Raw genomic sequence first — 24,326 nt, 5'->3', positions numbered from 1 at the left:
GGAAATGTTTAATGAATCTTTACAAGAGCCTCATCCAATCACGGTTGGACTACGGTGCCGTGATCTATCATTCTGCAGCCCCGAGCGCGTTAAAGATGCTAGATCCGGTCCACCATCTAGGAATCCGACTGGCCACTGGAGCTTTCAGAACAAGTCCCATTGAAAGTTTATATGCAGAATCAAATGAGTGGTCACTTCATCTGCAGAGAACATACACCAGCCAAACATATTTTCTGAAAGTCCGTTCAAATCCTCAACATCCCTGTTTTAATACCGTTAATGACCTGACATATGCTACACTCTTTCGCAATCGTCCCTCTGTGAGACAGCCTTTCTCGCTGCGTGTGAGGGAGCTTAGTGAAGAAATGCATGTTCCACTCCTCGAGTTTCGCCTAATGCTTCCAGCCAAGCTGCTACCTCCTTGGGAGTGGCAGCTCATACAATGCGATATATCTTTCGTGGAAGTCACAAAGCATGCTCCAGAGATTGAAATCCCAATGCATTTCCGGGAACTCCAGTACAAATACTCCTGCACGGAGTTCTACACAGATGCATCGAAGTCACGTTACGGGGTGTCCTATACAGCCGTCGGTCCATCCTTCTCGGAAACCGATGTACTGCATCCGGAAACTAGTATCTTTACGGCTGAGGCTTACGCTCTGCTGTCGGTCGTAAAGCATATAAGTAAATCAAAACTCCTGAAATCAGTTATATATACGGACTCCGTTAGTGTTGTGAAGGCTTTAATGTCTTTCTGTAGCCACAAAAATCCGGTAATTAATAAACTCTACTCCGTACTGTGTAAAGCATATATATCTAACCAACATGTGATTATATGCTGGGTGCCTGGACATAGGGGCATTGAGGGAAACGTACTAGCGGACCAGATAGCCACATCCATTTCATTGCATGCAGTTAGTCCTACTGCTTCGGTCCCTGTCACAGACCTGAAGCCTTTCTTAAGAAGAAAACTGCGAAACCACTGGCAACGTATGTGGGACGCAGAAGTTAATAATAAACTGCACGTGATAAAGCCACAGTTAGGTTCTTGGCCCTCCGTAACAAAATCACGGCAAACAGATGTCCTATTCTGTCGCCTCAGAATAGGGCACACGTTTGGCACGCATAACTCTCTTCTCACTGAAAATGATCCTCCAACCTGCGGTAGATGCGGGGAGAGGCTGACCGTCCTCCACGTCCTCCTGGAGTGTCGGGAAGCCGAATCTGAGAGAAGAAAACATTTTTCTCTAGCATAGCGGCAGCACATCCCCCTACATCCCGTAATGCTACTCGGTCCAGAACCTTTATTTGACACCAACACAGTCCTAAGTTTTCTGAAAGATGTTGTCTTGCATGTTGTTAGCCCCACATGTTCGTAGCGGGTCCTCTCTTCAGAGGATGCCGCTGTGATAGCTCTTTCGTACAGCACATGCCTCTAGGCCCTTGTGTTTCAAGGGCTCTGGCGAGGCAGCAGTGCTCCAAGTAATTTTACCATCTTATATATTTTCTATTTTGCATCATTCCTCTACGATGGATTTTAATATTCATAGTATTCGTCATTAGTCATCACCATAATTTTATAGCACGTAGATTTTACGCACTTTACAGCGACTATTTTTAGGCCACTTTACAGCCAAGTCACATCTTCCATAATACGTCGTCAACATTGCCACTTGTCATGGCGCTCTTTGGCCAAACCTGGCCCTTGCGCCATAAAACACAACACATCATCATCAGTATGTTTTATGTAGCGGGTTCACTTCTTTCGTTGTTTTTTACAATGTCATGCACCAGGCACAATTTTTAAGTGGCTGGATAAGTTCTTTTCAAGCTTTTCAAAACACGAAATAGTACATGTTCTCATATTTTGTGTTCCTGTTGTGAGTTTCCGCATGTAGTCGAAATTTTGTAAACTTGACAAAACTCTCTAAACAATTGAAAATTCTTAATATTTGCTGCAGCTGTACACTTTCTACGATTCTGAAGATGCAAGAGATGTGGTGAAAGCAACTTTTCAATCAACGGGATAAAGTGGTGTCTGAAAGGGTTAAGACGTATGGAAGCATACTTGTTCCCCGTTCTCACAAGCATCTTCAATAGTTCCCTAAGGTCTAGTACCTTTTCCAGCACTCGGGAGGTAGCATGAACATTGCCCATGCACAAATCAGGTGCTAGATGTGCAGTTTACTAACTGCCGACCTATATCTATCCTCTTCAGTGCATCAGGTGTTTGAATCGATACGGAATTCCTCGCTTTCTGTTAGTGCTAAGAGCACTTTAATAAATGAACAGCATAAGTTTGTGTGCCGACAAATTAAAACTATTTGAGACTGTCAACAGTGTTCACCACTGCATCGACTTCCAAAAAGACATTTTTTCACTCTCAAGCTGGTGCAGAAACAATAAGTACTCTTAAATGCTTCCAATACTATGGCATTAAGTTATATGCAGAAAACGCACCATGGTGAAATTTTGATACACCCTACGTGATGCTCCACTCCTTAGGGTCGATGAAATGAAAGATCTTGGTGTGTACTTCGACAAGTGTACTTCGACTAAGCTTTTCTTCACATCGATAATTACACAACATGCCCTCCACGCTCTTGGAATTGCATGCCGTATATTGCATGATTTCCACTCACCTGTTGTGTTTCCGAAATTGTGCTGTGTGCCTTCAACTACTAGAGTATCCCTCTGTAGGAGGGGGTGCAATGAGCCAAGCTAATTTTGACCTCATTGAACGCATCCAGAATAAATTGATATCTATCTTAAATCACCACTTTTGGCATTCTGGCGACCACAGTTGAGCCTTCTGAAATATACTTCAACTCGCACCTCTAGATTCAAAACTTAATTAATCACACCTTTTGTGGTTAATGACATTATACATTCCTTAAAGCTTCTTGATCATATGCATTTGTTCGTGCCGCAACAGTATACCAGGTAGCATTCCAGATTCGTTGCCTGGGCTTGTTACAAGATTGTGCTATATAAGACTCGACTCCAAAACATACTTCAGAGTTCATTTCCTGTGTTTTGTGTATCTGTAGATAATCACGTAGGATTAACTTCCTTTTACTTTTCCTCGTTTGATACTTTCCCTATTTGTTTCTCTATCTTCCATTTTTTTTGTCTACTACATTCATGTTTTCTGTACATTTTGTCTCACATAGTGCTCGTTAAGTGCACCTGTACAAAGGCTCTCTAGCTGTTCCTGGGCACTACAATAAACATTTGAATGATTGATTATTATCGTAGTAGAAAATCGTGCTTTTTAAGTATGTACTAATATACTATTTCAGTGCAGTAGCTTTTGTGCAATTAAAAAAAGGGTGTGAATTAAGAAAGTGAAATAATAATATGCTATGTGCCTGATCATATGCATTGTGCTATTAATTTTTTCTTAGTTTTAATAATGGCTCGCTACTGTAGGCAGTGTTGTGCAATAAAATAATATGCCACAGCAATTATTGCGTGCCTCGCAGAACAAATTGAATATCTTTCTCAGTCAAAACATCATAGCTGGCTGAAAACAATAAACTGCAATTTTTCTTTTTGTGGTGGCGAAGTGTATAATGTGTGAAAATAACCTGTTTATATATTTCTTATACTATGCAAATGAGCTGCTCCCATACATTTGAATAAGGGCTTCAATAGTACGACTTGGCAAAGGGCAACGAAAGGCTCCTATTAAAATCCTCTAATTCTCAAGCTTGTATTATCTGACGGTATGTCATTTCATTTATGTAAAGAAAGACAAACTTGATATGTGGAAACCAGTCACAATAGAACATGGCCCTTACACTGTGAAAATGTTTGGTAGCAATATACTCAATGTGAAGGCCTCCGGATGCGGTGTTGATGCATCAAAACAACCTAGATTAATAGAGGTGCTCCATGGGCTAGATTTGACAGAATCAAGAATTGGGGGGGGACAAGATACGAATTACATACATTTTAGCTATTCTAGTTTTTTTTTTTAGTGCTACAGCTGTTTCAATTTTTTTTTGCTGATTTTCTCAGAACCCAATTTTTTGCGTTTCTTTCATGCACCAACAAGCATAATTATATTGACACGGATGCTTTATCTGTATCCGGTTACCGTATTTCAGCGGCTAAAAGATGTTAAACGTTATCGCTCGGTGCGGGATGCGCCTGAACGTATCGGAAGTTTCGCGAATGTTATCGATGGTTCTGTCTGCTGTCGACGAACCTTGCTAATCTGATTGCATACGCGGCACGAATTGTGTTAGTAGTTTCTGGAAGACGCGCGGGCACCAGCGAATAGGCTGTAACTTTCGACGACTGACGCATGCAAACCGACGCGCTTGACCCGCAGATGAGATTTTCGACGATGGCTGACATTGCTCGCCGCTATCGTTGCGATTGAGTCGGCACTATTTATTTACCGTCGCTACTACGTGGCAATATTTCCAACACAGATTTTTTCAGTTATACTTTGCACGCCTAATTCTTACATGGTTGGCTGTGCAATATAAGCTACCAAAAAATGAAATGGTACAACAGTTTTTGATATATGGCATCGTCGTGCAGGTGTTTGCAAAGCGATCTTGCAGACAGACGATGCGCGAACGCTGATGTCGATATTTTGTGCACTATTGTTACTTCAAAAATGAAAAACAAACTGTTGCGGCAGGCGTATATTCATTATTCAAACGTGTTTTTTATAGCTACAAGCACATACAGATCACTAACTTATTGTTTCAAGCTTAGTCTAGTGGTTGCGTGCCCTCTTCCTCCCACCAACGCGAAGCGAAGCGTTCGCTTGTCGGCGCGCGCCGAAGCTTGCTGAAGCGTGCCAGTGGTTTGGGCATTAGGCGCCTGTTCCTGCGGCGAGCGTCCGCGTCGGCGTATTCGAGCGAACGAACATAGCAAAAGAAGAGCGAACACGCGTAGCGCAGTGGGGATCGAAAGACGCAATGAGGAAAGCGTAGTATGGCGCGAGGGTGACAAGAAAAGCGACAATAGCTACGAGACGGCGCCAGAGTAGCGCGCGTCGTCTGCCTGCCGGCGGCGACTGCTGCGAATCGCGTCGCCCACGCGCTGGCTCTCGCGATCTCCAGATTAGCGAAGTAGTCGCGCCACACTTAGCTCCGTTTGCAACCTGCTGCAGGAGACAGATTTGCCGCGCCAGCCAATATATCGCGAAATGAGAACACGTATAGAGCTACGCTCAAATTTCGCTTTAGAGAGTATCGCAATCGTTGGTGAATATTATTGCGATGGCAATTATATGGACACTGCAGGCGCATTTCAGCCGTTGGCGTCGCTGTGAGGTTCCGTGTAAAGCCCAAGGGCGATAAAATCGTCGCCGCGCGCCGTGTGCTGTACGTGCGAGTGAAAGCGTGCAGGCGTGAGCCGGTCATCGCGGCTGAATCTCGTATAGGCAAGCGAGGAGGGATTATTTATTGGCTGCCTTCGAGACGCTGCCGTCGCTGGTCTGTGCGGCGCCACCACTTAATCCAACCGCAGGGGACGCGCTACGGGAATAGCCAAGAATTGCCAGAGCCAGTAAAAACTAGAACTATAGTTCAATAAAGGCAAGTACCGTATTTGCACGATTCTACCGCGCGCCAGATTGTAACGCGTAGTTATATTACGACCAAAATATTACAAAATATCTACTTGGTGCCGATTCTGCCGCGCGCATCTCGTAACGAAACCTGAGTCGACGTGTAGCGCGTTGACAACAATTTTGTGGAACATACAAAGGCACAGAGACACGCACACAGCTGAATCTTAGTGGTCGGTCGCCATCGAAGTCCGACGGCGCCTCCTTTGCGCTGTTTACCAACCACAGAAAGTCATCTTCAATTCCGTGCATTACAAATGCCACACGTATAGTAAACTGGAAAATCTTGACCACAGACCAAGGCAGGAAAAAAAAAATACGTCCGTTTGATGACACTGGGGTTAGCTACCTTGCACTGAGTTTCTTTTTTTTTTTGCTAAAAATCGGCTTCGCTTTTGATTTTGACTAGAATTATTTACGATTCTAACCTGCATGCAAATTTAAATTCACCTTTTATCGAAAAAAGGTGCACGTTAGTTAGAATTGTGCAAATACATACTGCCGGAAATATTTACGAAAATAAACATTTATTTTCTCCGTGTAATGGCCGCATCCCCGATTGTCACCTGAAATTTCGGGGACAAAACCTGCGGCCATTCACGGTTATCAGCTCATGAATCGACTAAAGACAAATAGTTATTAGATGAAGGATTAATGATGCGCCAAAATTTTCTGACGGCATTTTTCAGCAGAGATTGTAGTACAGTAGATAAGAAATATTTCTTTCCGTTTTCAACTGCTGATACATATATTTGTGACGCCAATTTGAAGGCAGACCACCGCAAGTCGTGAACGTTTAGCCGAATGGAAAACACGTTTTTTCTATTATATAAACGCTTGATGTTAGAGTTATACCACGGATTATGCGTACTTTCTTATTTATTTATTTAATACATACTGCTAGCCTTATATATACGGCTGTAGCAGGGTTGGCAGACAAATACAACTGTGAAAGTGGTATCAAACATCTTTAGCAGTTTCTGTTTATAGCAATATCAAATATTGTGGACAAAGAATAAAGGCGGTACTGTGCAGCGAGCCTGCAAGTCATGTCAATGTATGCAATTCGTATGCAGAAAGGTAATAATAGCGCTATAAACATATTAAGCGGCAAAGCACAAGGGTGGGTCTCAAAATTAATCTGCAGAAAACTAATGTTTAACAGTCTCGGTAGAGGACGGCAGTTTACGATAGGCAGCGAGGCACTGGAAGTGGTAAGGGAATACATCTACTTAGGGCAGGTAGTGAGGACGGATCCGGATCATGAGACGGAAATAATCAGAAGAATAAGAATGGGCTGGGGTGCGTTTGGCAGGCATTCCCAGATCATGAACAGCAGGTTGCCATTATTCCTCAAGAGAAAAGTGTATAACAGCTGTGTCTTACCAGTAGTCACGTACGGGGCAGAAACCTGGAGGCTTACGAAAAGGCTTCTATTTAAATTGAGGACGACGCAACGAGCTATGGAAAGAAGAATGATGGGTGTAACGTTAAGGGATAAGAAAAGAGCAGATTGGGTGAGGGAACAAACGCGAGTTAATGCCATCTTAGTTGAAATCAAGAAAAAGAAATGGGCATGGGCTGGGCATGTAATGAAGAGGGAAGATAACCGATGATCTTTAAGGGTTACGGACTGGATTCCAAGGGAAGGGAAGCGTAGCAGGAGGCGGCAGAAAGTTATGTGGGCGGATGAGATTAAGAAGTTTACAGGGACGACATGGCCACAATTAGTACATGACCGGGGTAGTTGGAGAAGTATGGGAGAGGCCTTTGCCCTGCAGTAAGCGTAACCAGGCTGATGATGAAACATATTAAAAAGAAGAAAACTTACCACGAACAATTACCGACATGAAAAACACCGGTACATACATTTAATTTTTCAAGCTAAGGCAGTAGAGAAATATAATTGGTTAGTCTTGAGACAAGCACATCAGTTGGACTACTACTTCCAACGACGTGTTCCGGTAGTGCATTCCATTCTGTTATTGTCCGTGGGAAATATGAGAACTTAAATGCATCATTGTGGAATCTATACTCTTTCAAGTGTCTACTATGTTTTGTTCTATAGTGGGCCTGGTGTCTGAGAATGATAGGAGCCGTCGGCTATTTCTGTTTACTTAATTATTTAAGAGCTGGAATACGAACTTGAGATGTAGAAGCTTTCCACGTTTGTTTATTGCGAAAAGACCTGCTCTCGCAAGGAATCACGGCGTCAATACTTGTTGTACACAAACCTAATTGCTTTCCTTTGTACTGCTTCTAATTTATGAATACATCTTTTCGTCTGCGGAAACCAACCTATAATACCATATTAAGGAATTGAACGATCCAATAAAGTATAGGCTAGTAGTTTTGTACTTGGTGAAGCAGTCCGAAGTGACCGTTTTAGCGAGCAAAGAGCGGAAAAGGCCTTACCTGAAATATATGACACCTGTTTCTCCCATTTTAAGTCTGTGAAAGTAATTAACCCGAGGTACTTGTAAGGGTCAACGACTTTTAACGGTACTTTACCTATTACATAGATGAACGTCAGAGCCTTCTTTTTCTTGATATTGTCATACAGAGAGATTTATCTAGATTAATATTCATCTGCCGTGATCCTCATCAGTTCGTAACGTTTCTAAGTGCATTGTTCAGAATAACTTGGTCTGTACTATTGTTGACTTCTTTATATATTATGCAATCATCTGCGAACATGCGGACTGTCACATCCGAGTTCTCAGCTAATTCATGTATAAACATGAGGAGAATAGGAGCTAGTACTATGCCTTGCGGCACTCCAGATAGAACAGGTGAGCGTTCGGATGAGTTGCCGCTGCAGTGAGTATACTGGGTCCTGTCTGAAAGGTAGTTTTTAATTCATTTTGTGACCTTGCAATTACTAAATAAGTTATCAAGTTTCCAGAATAAGTTATTGTGCGATACCCGGTCAAAGGCTTTTGATAGATCGAGAAAGATAACGTCTGTTTTTCCGCGGTTATTGATGGAGTTTGCGAGGTCATGAATTGTTTCTGTTAGTTGCGTTGTCGTCGACCGGCCTTTTCTAAACTCATGTTGATTTTCACATAGAAGTTTGCTGTCGTTGACGAACTGCATAATGTGTGTAAGTATGATATGTTCAAATATTTTGCAAGCAGTACAGGTTAAAGAAACCGGCCGATAGTTAGAGGGATTTGTAGCATCTCCAGATTTATGAATCGGTATAATCTTAGCAGTTTTCCATTCACGCTCTAATTCACCAGTGTTCGTAGATTTTTTATAAATAAGTGAAAGTTATTTGGCTGCCCACTGGATTTTTTCTCATCAATGTTAAGAAGCAGTGAAAAGATCCCTGGTTCCGTAATAATTATATCGCCCATTGGTACCCTTCTAGTCCCTTCATTAATTCCTATTGAGGTAAAACGCCATTATCAATGGTAAAAACAGAGTTGAAAGACTCATTAAACATTTTCGCTTTCTTTAAAGCTTCAGTGTGTGGTAGGTTGTTTTCTTTATGAATTCGGGAGTTCAAATATCGCCAGAATTTATGGGTAGCCGTTTTGATAAAGTTATTTAAAGTCACATTAAGGTATCTATCTTTAGCTGCTCTTATATTTGCTTTTAGAGAATGGGAGAGCTTGCGGATTAGTTCAGTTAAGTGAGATTCGTCAGACGTATTTTTAGCTTTTCTTAGCCTCGTAATCCTACGTTCTCATGCGTATTATATCACGGGTATATCACGGGTTCTCTTTGTGCACTCTCTGTTTCTTTACGGGTGCAAATGTTGTCAAACAGTTTTGAACAATATTCTTAAACATAGCCGAACTGTATTGTTTTGGTAATCCTTAAGGAAAGCAGAATAACAGCTTTCAAGAAAATCAATAGGGGCGACGTCATCAGCATTTGACCAGTCTAAAACATTCGTGAAAAGCTCATCCTTACGCTTTGGTGAGCGCAATAACATAGAACATTTAGTTGCTTTATAGTCTGATACGCCGTCCAATACTTCCCACATGGCACTCTGAAAGGACATTGTCACTTAAAAATATCAAATCCGGAATACTGCAGCTTGTGGAAGTGATGCGAGTGGGTTGTTGTCGCTTAAAAATATCAAATCCGGAATACTGCAGCTTGTGGAAGTGATGCGAGTGGGTTGTCGAATTATCTGTCGTAAACCGAAGTTGAATGCTATCTCGAGCAATGTTTTTGCAGAGGCTACTTCTGTGTGCCCACTGCAATTGAAATTCCAGTCTATGTGAGGAAGATTGTAAACTCCAGTAAGAATGCTTTGCGTTTTTAAGATGAATTTGCATATATTCGGTGAAAGCTTGTAACCGATCTACTCCTGATTTAGGTGCACAATACAGTGTTCCAACCGCAGCAGACAAGTTCGCCTTCTTACACCAAAGTGCCTCAGCGCCGTCGATGTGTGGTAGGGGCGCTGCCCGAGTGTCGCCCTTCACGAGAATCGCCACGTGTACTTCTGTCGCTGCGTCGCACTACGTAGCCCGGTGGTGACAGTGACGACATCAGGACTATGCTCAAGAAGAAATGCTTCCAGTTCGACCGCTTTGTTTACGACACTTCCGGCATTGATATTAATGACGTTAAAGTTTTCATATGTCTGGTAGGGTGAGTGGTTGCGTGCTTTGCTTAGTTTTTTGTGACTGCTACTCTGGTGTTCGTCTCCTCATCCCAAGTGAATAACTGATCCTTGATTTTAATCTTGCCATAGTGGAGCGTAACCTTTCCTTGTCTATCTCTATTTGTCTTGCTACTAACCCAGATATTTTTTATGTTCCGTACTCTCGTTGAAAAGTCTTCGCCGATATATACCTTGGAGCCTTTTAGTTTCGAACAGTTGTTGAGTATTTTGGATTTGTCTCTAAGGTCAACAAGCTTGAATATTACTGGTCTTATTTTGTTTGGCTTTTTTGTACCGAGACGATTGATTTTTTCGATGCCCGATATTGTCACCCCGAGGCTGTCTCTCAGAACTTTGCCGGCAATGTCCGCCTCGAGTCTCATTTTCGGCCTCGGTAATGCCAAATTCTATTAAATTAGACCGCCTGCTTCTTTTCTCAAGTTCATCGATTTGTCTAGCCATGCGATTGGCGCTGTGTTCCAGCAACGATACCTTTCTTTCAGCAGAAGTTATCCTGTCTTCTAGAAGTGCAAGGTCGTTGAGCTTAACATGTATAGCTGCTAAGGATTCGTTCGTTTTCTTGCTTTCTTCTTTGATAGTATTTAGATCACAGGCAACATTTTGAGTCTGTGCCAAAATCGCCTGTGTGTCAGGTTCAGGGTTGCTCTCGATGTCGCCATCCACTAGAAATAGCAGTTTTAAAAATGCGAAACAACGGCTAACTATAAAACACATTGGCCGAGGGCACGGCTGCACCACAAGAAGGGTCATTACTGTGATAGCATTTTCCAAAACATTGTCTCACCCGAAGAAGAAAAACGAAGGGGTTTGTGACCACATGTTCGTTGCGGTGCCGCCGTGCCCAATGCCGGAAACCTATAAGCTGTTCTTTTTATAAGCGTCAGTCGTTGATGACGTCACGTAGCCTGATATCACGGTATGATACCTGTCCAGTTGATATTCCCGTTTGTCGGCCAACAGACCAGCCCATGGAACGTCGCAGAATTCCGTGCCTGCACTTCCATCGATGGTTTGTTCGGGAAGTTGCGAAACGTGCTGCTTGCTCTGGATCCCCAGCAGGATTCCCGGTATTGTCTGAAGAAAAAAACGAAGGGGGTTGAGGACCACATGTTCGTTGAGGTGTCGCTTTGCCCATTCCTGATATTAATGGCGCGACAGGGAATGTATTTTTTGTTAAACGGTCAACCTCAGTTGAAGACATGTATGCCCCAGGTAGTCTCTACAGAGCGGTCTCCAAGGTTATATAGAAAACATCAAAAAATATTGATAGTTTAATATTAATAGCTTGAAACTGCCTTCTTGTAGTCTGCTATGGTCTTAATTTCTTGGTAAGGTTTTGGGGTAAGGACGAGCATCGCACGCGTAATGCGAAATCGTGGGATCGACCTGCGTCGAGTTACTTTTTCATTCCCGTTCATTGTCATTAATTTATTATTTATTTAATTCAGTTAGTAAGTACAAGCAATTTCCCCTCTTTTCCTGGGTGTCCTTGTTTGCTTCTCCTGATATGATTAATAAAAAGTCGGGCCCCTCGGTTAACCCCTTTTCTTCTCGTGTAGAAACAGACCGATGAGTAATTGCCACGTCGTTGAGACTCTGTAGTAAATGGCCGTGACAGACAACATCCGCGCATGACGCGTGTCGTACCCATCCTTTCATGGGTATTTAACCTTCGCGCACATAACAAGCCCCGCTCGTAGCCATGGCGGCGATGAAACTGTATGTGCATTTCCGGACACCTTTCAACGTGTGCACACCCACGGCAAGGACGCCCGCATGGTTGCGAGGTCCGCTTTGCCCAAATAACCAATGAGGCCGTGGCCCGTATATTACATTCTCTCACATGCCGCTGTGGCCGATTACTAGGCTGAGGTCATGACCGAGCCAACAACGAAAAGAACGGGGGCAGAACGAATCGCGCTGTCGTCGCGAGGTTTCAGGCGCTCGTGGCCCTGGTGGCATGACGCGGGACAGCGTGCGCATTCAAAGCTGCGCTGCGTGACACCGATCACGCAAGCAACGAAACAGATCGCTGCGCTCGCAAAGTTTTTATTATCATCGTGGAAGGAAAACGTTTATATACGCATCTACCATCAATAGAACAAAGAAAGGCCATTCTCAAAAGTACTTTGACAAAACCAAAAGTGATAGCAAAGCAATGACGGAGCATAGTAAAGCAGAGAGAAAAAGCGGCCGTCTAAGTTGCGCCATGAGAGATGTCTTACCTCCGTACGGCCAAACAATTCCACTGCCCAGCCGCGGAACCTGCTGCGCGCACACGGCGCTCATCCGGCGGGCGCTTTCGGTCCTGCTGCTCCTTTCGCCGTACTCAGAGAATGCTGCAAAATCAAAGAGGATCGATCACTCGCGATGCTACAGCGGCAGTGACTCAGTGGGCTGTGAGTTGCTGTGCTACATAATCCCGATTCGCGTATAAAACTGTTGACGTGACAGCAAAACACAGGGTGTTCCAGCTATCATGCATTGCGTTCTTTAAAAAAAGGCGGGCGATTCTACGCGAAGATGACCAAGCGCATATTCTTCACGCTTCAGTAGAGCCAGTAATGTTTTTGTTGATGCCACTCAATTTAGCAATCAATTGCAATGAGCAATTTTTTTAATTACTGCTGCGCTGCCGCAGCGTGTCCCGAAAGAAGCGCGCGAGCGGAGCCCGGCTGCCGCAGCGTTCGCGCCACGAATCGCGGAGGCCGCGCGAACATAGAAGCGCGACGCTGCAGCGCAAGCCTCGTGCAGGTTTCGACGGTGGCGACATTGATTCAGTGCGAAGCGCATTGCACATTTCGGCACTTACCTTGTGAATCCTTTTTGATGCGACGCCTAGTCGCGTGATATTTTTCATTTGTCGCGGGCTTTCTTTATCAGCCGGGAAAAATAGTGGGCATTAACTATAGCTGCTTGAAAACATGCCAGTTTTAACTGTATGTCGATTTTCTAGAAATTTTTCATTGACAGCACTTTCATTCAGAGTAGTAATTAAAATATTAGCTACCCGCCGTGGTTGCTCAGTGGCTATGGTGTTGGGCTGCTGAGCACGAGGTCGCGGGATCGAATCCCGGCCACGGCGGCCGCATTTCGATGGGGGCGAAATGCGAAAACACCCGTGTGCTTAGATTTAGGTGCACGTTAAAGAACCCCAGGTGGTCGAAATTTCCGGAGTCCTCCACTACGGCGTGCCTCATAATCAGAAAGTGGTTTTGGCACGTAAAACCCCAAATATTATTATTATTATTAAAATATTAGCTAATTGCAATTAATTAATGTTTTCCACGAACAAAGAAATCACTGCCGGCTACTCTATACGCGACTGTGAACAAGAAGCACTTGGTTATCTTCGCGTAGAGTGACCCTTCTTTCTCAAAATACGCAATGTAAGACAGCTGGGGAACCCTGTAATAACCTATTATGTTTTCTTTACATGAAGTTATCTTTTGCGATCCCGTCGCCAACAGTGATACTATGAGTCATGCGCCTACTTTTTCCGTACCTGTGTAGATGCAGCATACAAAGTGGAATTGTACTGTGTGTTTCTCAGGCTCCGACTCCTTTGAGGCAGCTGAACTTTTGGAAACGTTTCCCGTGTGGAAAGATTGTAGCTTCCGCTGCGCAAGCTTGCGCTACTTTCTCTCATAAATTTTTTTCTTGTTCTTTCCAGAAAATGGAAGTCATGACAAAGAACTGTGGGAAGCTGACCGTTCACGTCCAGGTGAGCACTGCCTCATTGAACCGTGCGCGCTCTCTGACACATTCGATTTTACAGAAAAACTAGGTTAACTATAAGCAATGGTGGCTTGCATAGATTCGTTGCTCTTGGCAGACATACTGCACATGAAAAATTATGCGCCAGTAAAGGTATTATTAAAGCTAACGCATTCACCGTTTTACTTTTTCCGCCTAGGCTTTACATTTTAACTGTAAGGTCGAAGGCCAGTCGTAACCTAAAGTGTTTTGTTGGTGTTTTCTATAAGGCTCGCATTCCACCATATTCATTTTAATAAAACGTGTGACCATCTCTGGGCCTGCAATCATCTGGCATTTTTTGCCAGTCGTGACAACTGCTCCGCCTCCTCCCAGAATTAGCGGCACTGAGTGACGAGTCTTCTAGGAAAAATCAAGCAAATTGAGGTCGTCCTTGGGAGCGGTTTTTTTTCGAGATTAGAATGTGTGCGCCGCAAACACAGTGTATGAATTCTAGTTCGCTATGCTCCCTTATGTCCAATTTTTTTTGCACTAAGCAGCCCAACGCATATATTTGCAAAATCGCACTCTCGTAGTGTTTAAAGTGGCGTAGAGTGCGCATCGACTTGGTCGTGTGCACGAACATCAGCGGCAGCCGCGAAGGCTTAACGCCGGTTGCTTTCGATATGCGTTCCTATAGCGCCACAAATAGTGGACACACATTCGCCAAAAGAAATTCAGCAAAGCTTCGGACGTGTTTAAATTATAAGGCATTTTCGTCGTAATAGTGTTTTAGAGACGTAGCACTCGCGCTGTATCGTGTTAGGCCACCACCCGTCAAATCTGATTATAAATAACTTTCGCAATTGAGAGCTCAGCGGCCAATACTGAAGTATGTGATGTCCCACTTGCACACGCAGAGCCGCCACGAAAGTATGTCATCACGAAAGTAGGCACCGTGTTCGAAGGGCTGTGTGCACCGGGACACCGAGAGTTTCAGCGCTCCGTCGTCAGTTTGGGGCTTGTGGCGGAGCTGAATTCACGACCGCAGAAGAAATTAACGCGCGCCCTCGATCGGTCACTAAACAGCTCGCGTGGCGAAGAATTAAGTTATGGGGCTGCCAAAACCACGATCTCATTATGAGGCTCGCCGTGGGGGGCTCGGAAAATGTGGACCACCTGGGGTTATTCAACGTGCACCTAAATCTAAGCGCAGGGGTGCTTTCGCCCACATCGAAATGCGGCCGCCGTGGCCGGGATTCGGTCCCGCGACCACGTGCAGCCCAGCACTTTTGAACGAGCGACTGTGCGAGCCCTGATTGCCGCTTGCCGGTCACCCGCCGCCGCCGCGCGACGCATGGTGCGAAGGCGTCGAACAAAACGACGATTGTCGTAGAATAAGAAAAAAAATGGCGGAAATTGATGTAAGCGAAGTTTTGTATGCTGTATGCTTTGATTGACCTGGCAGAAGTGTTAAACTTTAATTACGGGGCTGTGCGAAATTCAGACAATTGCGCAACTGTTAGTATACATTGTATGCATACAATCGCGTTCTGCACCACGTTTCGCTGCGAAGACGCTCCGGCTCTGCGCGACGCTTCTCTCGGCGTCCTCGACGTGCACGGCTTGGAGCCATTTTGCTGGCGTGTGTTTACGCGCTCCTCGTGCACACGTGGCCAGCACGCTGTTGAGACGCCTGGTCCAAGCGCTCTCTACAGGCTGTGGACGATTGTAATGCTCCCACTATCAAAGCACGCGAGCTCCACAGCCCATCACCTGCATTTTTTGGCGCATAGGAAAGAAAGCACAGCACATGCCATGCGCACAAACTGTGAAACGCTGCCGTCGCGGTGCCGGCCGGGATTTACGGAGGTAAGCGCCATCTGGTGGTGTTGCCAGCGGTGGACGCAAGCAACCGCAGCAGCGCCCGAAAATTCTGGAGGCGACGCAAGCTTCGCTTGAAAAATATCCAGCTTCGTCATTTCTGGCCGAGGTGGTCGTGGTGTAGCCTCTGACGTCACAAGCACAGAGTGGCCAGTAAAAATTCATACATACGTAGGCATGAGTCGGGAACACGCAACCAATCTTTAAAATTTCTTTTCAGGAAAACTATGGCTTGCAGCCATTAGGTATAGCGCAGGTAATCAGAATGCAAAAGAGAACGTTTATTCGGAATTTTCCTAAGCTTACTCGCCACCAAAAAATTGCCGGAGTTGCCCGCTAACCCAGGCAAGACGCGGTCCATTATGATCTCGAATGTTGCTGGCGCATTACAGATGCCGAACGGTATAACGTTGAATTCGTGTCGCCCATCTGCAGTTGCGAAAGCAGCTTTGGGGCGATCGGCTGTACTGTCATTTGAACCTGGCAATAGCCAGATATTAACTAGAATGATGAAAACAATTAGGCTCCTTGCAGGCAATCTAAAAAAAAATTATGGAGTTTTACGTGCCAAAACAACTTGCTGATTATGAGGCATGCCGTAGCGGCGGACTCCGGAAATTTAAACCACCTGGGGTTCTTTAACCTGCACCTAAATCTAAGTACACGGGTGTTTTCGCATTTCGCACCCATCGAAATGCGGCCGCCGTGGCTGGAATTCGATCCCGCGACCTCGTGCTCAGCAGCCCAACACGCAGACAATCTCAGGCACCATCGACGCGTGGTAAACGCTTTGCGTGTAACGTTATTTAGGGTACGATAATCGACGCATAATCGAATTGAGCCCTCCTTTTTTATTGACAACAGCTGGCGTTCATCGACTACAGGATGGTACAATAGGTACGAGGTCCTCCGAGGTATGTGGACAGGTGTAATGGTTCCCCGACTTTTGGAAATGCGGTTGTTTGCTTTAAATCAGGGGTAGAATCAGGACTCGATGGGAACCAAAGGTCAGTGGGTCGCCTCGCATTGGGCGCTCACGGGAAGACTACAAATGAAGCTTTGAAGGGTGATATTGGCTGGACCAGTTTTGAAGTGAGGGAAGCTCACAGTAAAATTCAGTATGAAGAACGCCTGAGGAATATGGAAGAAAGTAAATGGGTTGGGAGAGTGTTCAGGTATCTGTATAGGAAAAACATTGATTCACAGTGTAGGAAAAGAACTAAGAAGCTTACCAGCAAGTATGTGGCCTGTAGGGGGGGGGGGGGGCAACATGGCAACAAAGACGGTCAAGCGGAAAGTCAGAGAGGCTGAAATAATCTCATGGGTGGCAGCAATGGAAGGGAAACCTGCCATGAGTAACTACTTAAGTGAAACAAAAACGAAATCAGGAAAGAAACAATTTATGATAACTCAAGAGGAAGCTCATTAGTTTTCGAAGCGAGATCGGGATGTCTTAGAACACGCACCTATAAAGCGAGATATAAGAAGGAACAAAAAGCATGTGCTTGCTGCGGTAAAGCTAGGGAAACTATGGAGCATATTTTATTAGAATGTGAAGACGTCTACCAAGTGATCGATTTAGGCACCACTGGCCTCCTTTTGAAGCCCTTGGGTTCAGATGGAGCAGTGGAAAAGTAAACATGTCCGTAATAGGCATTAGTAAGAGGCGATTGGATGACTGGTGCAAGAAACGTAGGGAAACGACAAAAGAACGCAGACGTACAAAAGCACAGTTCGCAATAGGCGGTCGGAAAATTAAGTAGGAAATTAAGCAGTATAATAGCAAGAGCTTGGTGGCGCCACCCACCGCCCCATTCCAAAGGGGACGCTCATAACATCCATCCATCCATCCATGCTTGGAGCATGTCGTCCACTTGTTCGGTGATCACATGATGCTCAGCAAGTGAAACGCTGTATGGCCGCTGTCGCAGGGGTGTGTGGGATCTGGTGTCAATATTTAGACGCGTAATTTGTCTTTGTCATTTCTCCGGCTAACAAATGTTAAAAGTTATCGCCCGGCGCAAGACGCGCCTTTCTGGATCGGAAGCTTCTCGAATGTTATCGCGAGTTCTATGTGCTGGCTATGTCTTTTGCCTAGTCTTGCGTAACACGAGCAGCTACTTACGCGAGCAGCAGCGATTTCGCTCGAGGGGTCCACAAGCTGTGTGCAAACAGCGTCTGATTCGCAGGCCAGAGTTGGACGATCGACCAATGTGCTCGCCGATATCGTTGTTCAGTGGTACTTCTTTTCTTGGGCACAGGTTCGCCCAAAAAGACAGCTAGTTCCGTGAGTTGCGTGCGGCTGCGGTGGTTATTCACCGCCACTACAACGTGACAATATGGTGCACAACAGCGTGGGTTAGGCCTAATGACGTCGTCTGGCGAGTCAACGAGCCGCTAACCTGGTGAAAAAGTCTAAAAACTTTCGCGTGGTGGCACCTCCCCGAGTTCGCTATCCGTCGAGGGGCCATGCGTGGTTGAAGGTGGTTGGTGAGACTCGCAGGCAGATGGTATCCGTTCACTGGGCGACAAGCCATGCGCGCCATCGAGACCGAAAATGGGGGAGCCGCATAATGTTGTTAAGGCACTTCCCACAGACCAAGGTTGAAGGGTTATTCGTGACGATCAAGGCGGTAACATTACGAAGGATGTCGAGCTCAGCAAGCGACAAGAAAAAGCTCCGGCGGTGAAGGACAGTGTCGGAGGGCGCGAACTGACCGTAGCGTCCGAAATAACCGCGCAGGGACTAGGTCCGCACTGTAGGGCGGTATCGTCGGCGAAAAGCACTTGTTCGATTGAGCCTATCAATTAAGCGGTGCACATCGCTGAGAAAGCCACCTTGATACGGGCGCAGTCAATAACAGCATGATGACGAGACGAAGAATCCCATGATGACGGCATGCGTACAGTCGGAATCGTCTGGAGCAGGCGGCTGCACAAGCGCCGCCTCTCAGTAGCTGCTGGGTTCGAGAGAGGTTGGAATCGAGTGCCAGAATCCTGCATGCGGCTTGTGTCATCATCATCATCACCACCAGCCTGGTTACGCCCACTGCAGGGCAAAGGCCTCTCCCATACTTCTCGAACTACCCCGGTCATGTACTAATGTAGCGTTGAAGGAACTTATCACTGGGCCTGGAGTGCGGACTGGAGTCCAAAGCAGGACTTGGTCTCCAGGGTGAAACCGGAGGTCACGGCGTGTGTTGTCGCAGCGGCGTTCGCGCTCAGGTTGGGTAGCTTCTGTGCTTTGCCGGGTGATTTGATGGCAATGTGCAACTCGGGCAGCAAAATCTTCTAGAAGGGACGCGTTAGGCGAAGGAGGTGTTAAAACGAATTCTCTGTCGAATATAGTGGAAGGAGACCGTCCATGCACAAGGAAGAAAGGGCTGTAGCCGGTAGTCCGTTGTATAGCAGTATTACATGTTAATGTCACAAAAGGAGGAATTTTATCCCAGTCAGTGTGGTCAGGATGGATGTACATGGAAATCACATCAGACAGCGTACGGTGGAAGCGCTCAGTAAGGCCAATGGTTTGCGCATAACAGGCAAAAGTAGATTTGTGGACGGTATCAGCGGCCCGAAGAACTTCCTCGAGAACTTGGGAAATAAAAGCCTTGCCACGCTCACTCAGAAGAACGTGAGGAGCCCCGTGGTAAAAGATGATGGAGCGCAAGAAAAAATAAGAGACCTTAGAAGCGGTAACAGATCGCAGAGGGGCAGTCTTGATCATGATCATCATCATCATCATTCTGGTTACGCCCACTGCAGGGCAAAGGCCTCTCCCATACTTCTCCAACTACCCCGGTCATGTACTAATTGTGGCCATGCTGTCCCTGCAAACTTCTTAATCTCATCCGCCCACCTACTTTCTGTCGCCCCTGCTACGCTTCCCTTCCCTTGGAATCCAGTCCGTAACCCTTAATGACCGTCGCTTATCTTCCCTCCTCATTACATGTCCTGCCCATGCCCATTTCTTTTTCTTGATTTCAACTAAGCTGTCATTAACTCGCGTTTGTTCCCTCACCCAATCTGCTCTTTTCTTATCCCTTAACGTTACACCCATCATTCTTCTTTCCATAGCTCGTTGCGTCGTCCTCAATTTAAATAGAACCCTTTTCGTAAGCCTCCAGGTTTCTGCCCCGTACGTGACTACTGGTAAGACACAGTTGTTATACACTTTTCTCTTGAGGAATAATGGCAACCTGCTGTTCATGATCTGAGAATGCCGGCCAAACGCACCCCAGCCCATTCTTATTCTTCTGATTATTTCAGTCTCATGATCCGGATCCGCAGTCACTACCTGTCCTAAGTAGATGTATTCCCTTACGACTTGCAGTGCCTCGCTACCTATCGTAAACTGCTGTTCTCTTCCGAGACTGTTAAACATTACTTTAGTTTTCTGCAGATTAATTTTTAGACCCACCCTTCTCCTTTACCTCTCCAGGTCAGTGATCATGCATTGCAATTGGTCCCCTGAGTTACTAAGCAAAGCAATATCATAAGCGCCCCGCAGGGGCGTCTGCGTCAGCAGGCGTTTGGTGTGTTGAGACACCACGTACCCGAGCACACGAGGGTTGGACCCTCCCGCGTGTAACCGTGCGCGGCTTAGCCGTGTCTGGGGAAAGGGGGATCCTGGGGGTTGAGCCGATGCCGGGTGTTTGGACCTTTAAGGCCCCCCGGCGGAGGCAACACACCTCTTCGGCCTCTGCTTCACATAGACGGCACCCCCGGACTGACCCACCCGGGGGAAATCGGTAGTTGCCTTTTCCTTTCTCTCTATCCCTCAAATCTTCGTCTTTCTCTCACTTTTAATCTTTCCTGTCCTCTCTTTATTTCCGTATTACTTCCGGCTTCGTAGGCGGCGAGGGTTAACCTTGTGCACTATACCCAGTCTTGGGTATATGTATTTGGTTATAGCGGGGTTGTACCGCTGGCGTGCACAGAACTGAATATTTGCGTCCTGTGTCGTCCCCTTGTTGGGCTCCATGGTGGGCGGCGGCCATCCCTGCCGTAAAAACCATACTTCTAATGGCCACTTCTTTTCCCCGACTACCTGATCGCCCTCAGAAAAGAGGGCGCACCGAAGATATTTTCCATTTTCTTGGGAACAAACAGCCAAACTTCCCCCGTTTCCATGTAATTCATTCAAACAATCCTGAAAAGACCATGAGAATGATTTCTCCTTTCCTCGTATCTAAGTATCTAACTGAAACTCTTGGTACAGGCTATAAAGCAACGAAAATGGCTAGCGGCGATCTCCTTCTGGAACTCCGCACTCCGAAACAGCTTGAAAATCTTCCTAAAGTTCAGTCATTTGGGGAAATCCCAGTAACAGTAACCCCACACCGAACTATGAACACCAGCCGTGGTGTTGTTTCTGACGACGATTTGATGGAGCTCACAGAAGCCGAACTGTTGGAAGGCTGGAGTGAGCAAAACGTGATCAATGTTAAAAGAATCATGCTAAGGCGCGACGGCAAGGAGATAAAAACCAAGCATCTTGTATTGACTTTCTCCTCAAGCATTCTGCCTGAGACACTCGAGGCCGGATATGTAATGCTATGGGTCAGGCCGTATGTTCCAAATCCTCTCCGCTGCTTCAAATGCCAGCGTTTTGGCCACAGTTCCCAGAACTGCCGAGGCCGGCAGACATGCGCACAATGTAGCTCCCGCGATCATGCCTCTGAAACGTGCGAAAACGCTCCACACTGCGTGAACTGTGATGGCGAGCATGCCGCATACTCGCGGTCATGCCCGTCTTGGAAGAAAGAAAAAGAAATAGTCAAAATCAAAGTAAAAGAAAACATATCATTCAAAGAGGCACGCAGGCGGGTTGCATACCTTCCTAAGGCCAGCTTTGCCGAAGTGGCGCGTCAGGGGGCTGCGTCACAACGGCCTCCGGCGGCTGTCCGACCCACAAGCCGTGAGTCGGCAGTTACGCCATCTGCCCCCGCGGCGGTTGCAGCTAGCGCTGCTCCGTTAACCCAGCAGACGGGGCCACCGACCCCGAAGGTGGGCGCAGCCGAGGCTGCCCCAACCTCCCCGGCACCTTCCAGCGCTGGCAACAGCCGGCGCACCCAAATCCCTCAGGGAGCCCCATCGACCTCCGGGCTGGTGGGCGCAGGGGTCTCGCCTTCCGAGGTGAGAATCTCTCGAAAAACTTCTCGCTCTCAAGAGCGCGTGTCCGGCGCCTCACAAGAGGCAATGGACACAACACCTATCCCCACGGCGCTCCAAGCGCCTAAGGAGCGGCGAGGCTCCCTCGAACGCTCCAAAAAAGGCAGAACCCCGGTTACAGGGCCTCGCAAGAGCTCTGTAATCTAAGGCATCACTTCCGTTTCCGTAAACACAGCACCAATTCGCTTTAAATCATCATCATCATCATCAGCCTAGTTACGCCCACTGCAGGGCAAAGGCCTCTCCCATACTTCTCCAACTACCCCGGTCATGGACTAATTGTGGCCATGTTGTCCCTGCAAACATCTTAATTTCATCCGCCCACCTAACTTTCTGCCGCCCCCTGCTACGCTTCCCTTCCCTTGGAATCCAGTCCGTAACCCTTAATGACCATCGGTTATCTTCCCTCCTCATTACATGTCCTGCCCATGCCCATTTCTTTTTCTTGATTTCAACTAAGATGTCGTTTACCCGCGTTTGTTGCCTCACCCAATCTGCTCTTTTCTTATCCCTTAACGTTACACCCATCATTCTTTCCATAGCTCGTTGCGTCGTCCTCAATTTCAGCAGAACCCTTTTCGTAAGCCTCCAGGTTTCTGCACCATATGTGAGTACTGGTAACACACAGCTGTTATACACTTTCCTTTTGAGGGATAGTGGCAACCTGCTGTTCATGATTTGAGAATGCCTGCCAAACGCACCCCAGCCCATTCTTATTCTTCTGGTTATTTCAGTCATGATCCGGATCCGTGGTCACTACCTGCCCTAAGTAGATGTATTCCCTTACCACTTCCAGTGCTTCGCTACCTATCGTAAACTGCTGTTCTCTTCCGAGACTGTTAAACAATACTTTAGTTTTCTGCAAATTAATTTTCAGACCCACCCTTCTGCTTTGCCTCTCCAGGTCAGTGAGCATGCATTGCAATTGGTCTCCTGAGTTACTAAGCAAGGCAATATCATCAGCGAATCGCAAGTTGCTAAGGTATTCTCCATCAACTTTTATCCCCAATTCTTCCCACTCCAGGCCTCTGAATACCTCCTGTAAACATGCTGTGAATAGCATTGGAGATATCGTATCTCCCTGTCTGACGCCTTTCTTTATAGGGATTTTGTTACTTTCTTTGTGGAGGACTACGGTGGCTGTGGAGCCGCTATAGATATCTTGCAGTATTTTTACATATGGTTCATCTACACCCTGATTCCGTAATGCCTCCATGACTGCTGAGGTTTCGACTGAATCAAACGCTTTCTCGTAATCAATGAAAGCTATATATAAGGGTTGGTTATATTCCGCACATTTCTCTATCACTTGATTGACAGTGTGAATATGGTCTATTGTTGAGTAGCCTTTACGGAATCCTGCCTGGTCCTTTGGTTGACAGAAGTCTAAGGTGTTCCTGATTCTATTTGCGATTACCTTAGTAAATACTTTGTAGGCAACGGACAGTAAGCTGATCGGTCTATAATTTTTCAAGTCTTTGGCGTCCCCTTTCTTATGGATTAGGATTATGTTAGCGTTCTTCCAAGATTCCGGTACGCTCGAGGTTATGAGGCATTGCGTATACGGGGTGGCCAGTTTCTCTAGAACAATCTGACCACCATCCTTCAACAAATCTGCTGTTGCCTGATCCTCCCCAGCTGCCTTCCCCCTTTGCATAGCTCCTAAGGCTTTCTTTACTTCTTCTGGCGTTACCTGTGGGATTTCGAATTCCTCTAGGCTATTCTCTCTTCCACTATCGTCGTGGGTGCCTCTGGTACTGTATAAATCTCTATAGAACTCCTCAGCCACTTGAACTATCTCATCCATATTGGTAACGATATTGCCGGCTTTGTCTCTTAACGCACACGTCTGATTCTTGCCTATTCCTAGTTTCTTTTTCACTGTTTTTAGGCTTCCTCCGTTCCTGAGAGCCTGTTCAATTCTATCCATATTATAGTGTCTGATGTCCGCTGTCTTACGCTTGTTGATTAACTTAGAAAGTTCTGCCAGTTCTATTCTAGCTGTAAGGTTAGAGGCTTTCATACATTGGCGTTTCTTGATCAGATCTTTCGTCTCCTGCGATAGCTTACTGGTTTCCTGTATAACGGCGTTACCACCGACTTCTATTGCGCACTCCTTAATGATGCCCATGAGATTGTCGTGCATTGCTGCAACACTAAGGTCCTCTTCCTGAGTTAAAGCCGAGTACCTGTTCTGTAGCTTGATCCGGAATTCCTCTAGTTTCCCTCTTACCGCTAACTCATTGATTGGCTTCTTGTGTACCAGTTTCTTCCGTTCCCTCCTCAAGTCTAGGCTAATTCGAGTTCTTACCATTCTATGGTCACTGCAGCGTA

General features: G+C 46.1%; 1 protein-coding gene across 7 annotated transcripts in view; it reads left to right on the top strand.

Annotated features, from left to right (window-relative positions):
- Window positions 1–24,326, top strand: part of LOC142566053 (uncharacterized protein ZK1073.1) — a 434,522-nt gene that overhangs the window by 153,742 nt on the left and 256,454 nt on the right. For all 7 annotated transcript variants that reach the window (XM_075676780.1, XM_075676778.1, XM_075676779.1 and 4 more), the window contains one exon: window positions 13,912–13,962. In XM_075676780.1, coding sequence (XP_075532895.1) covers window positions 13,912–13,962 — 51 coding nt within the window. The remainder of the gene's footprint in view (window positions 1–13,911; window positions 13,963–24,326) is intronic.

The sequence above is a fragment of the Dermacentor variabilis genome, unplaced genomic scaffold (genome assembly GCF_050947875.1).
Source record: "Dermacentor variabilis isolate Ectoservices unplaced genomic scaffold, ASM5094787v1 scaffold_12, whole genome shotgun sequence".
Taxonomy (NCBI): Eukaryota; Metazoa; Arthropoda; class Arachnida; order Ixodida; family Ixodidae; genus Dermacentor; species Dermacentor variabilis.
This window is presented reverse-complemented; position numbering and strand designations above follow the sequence as displayed.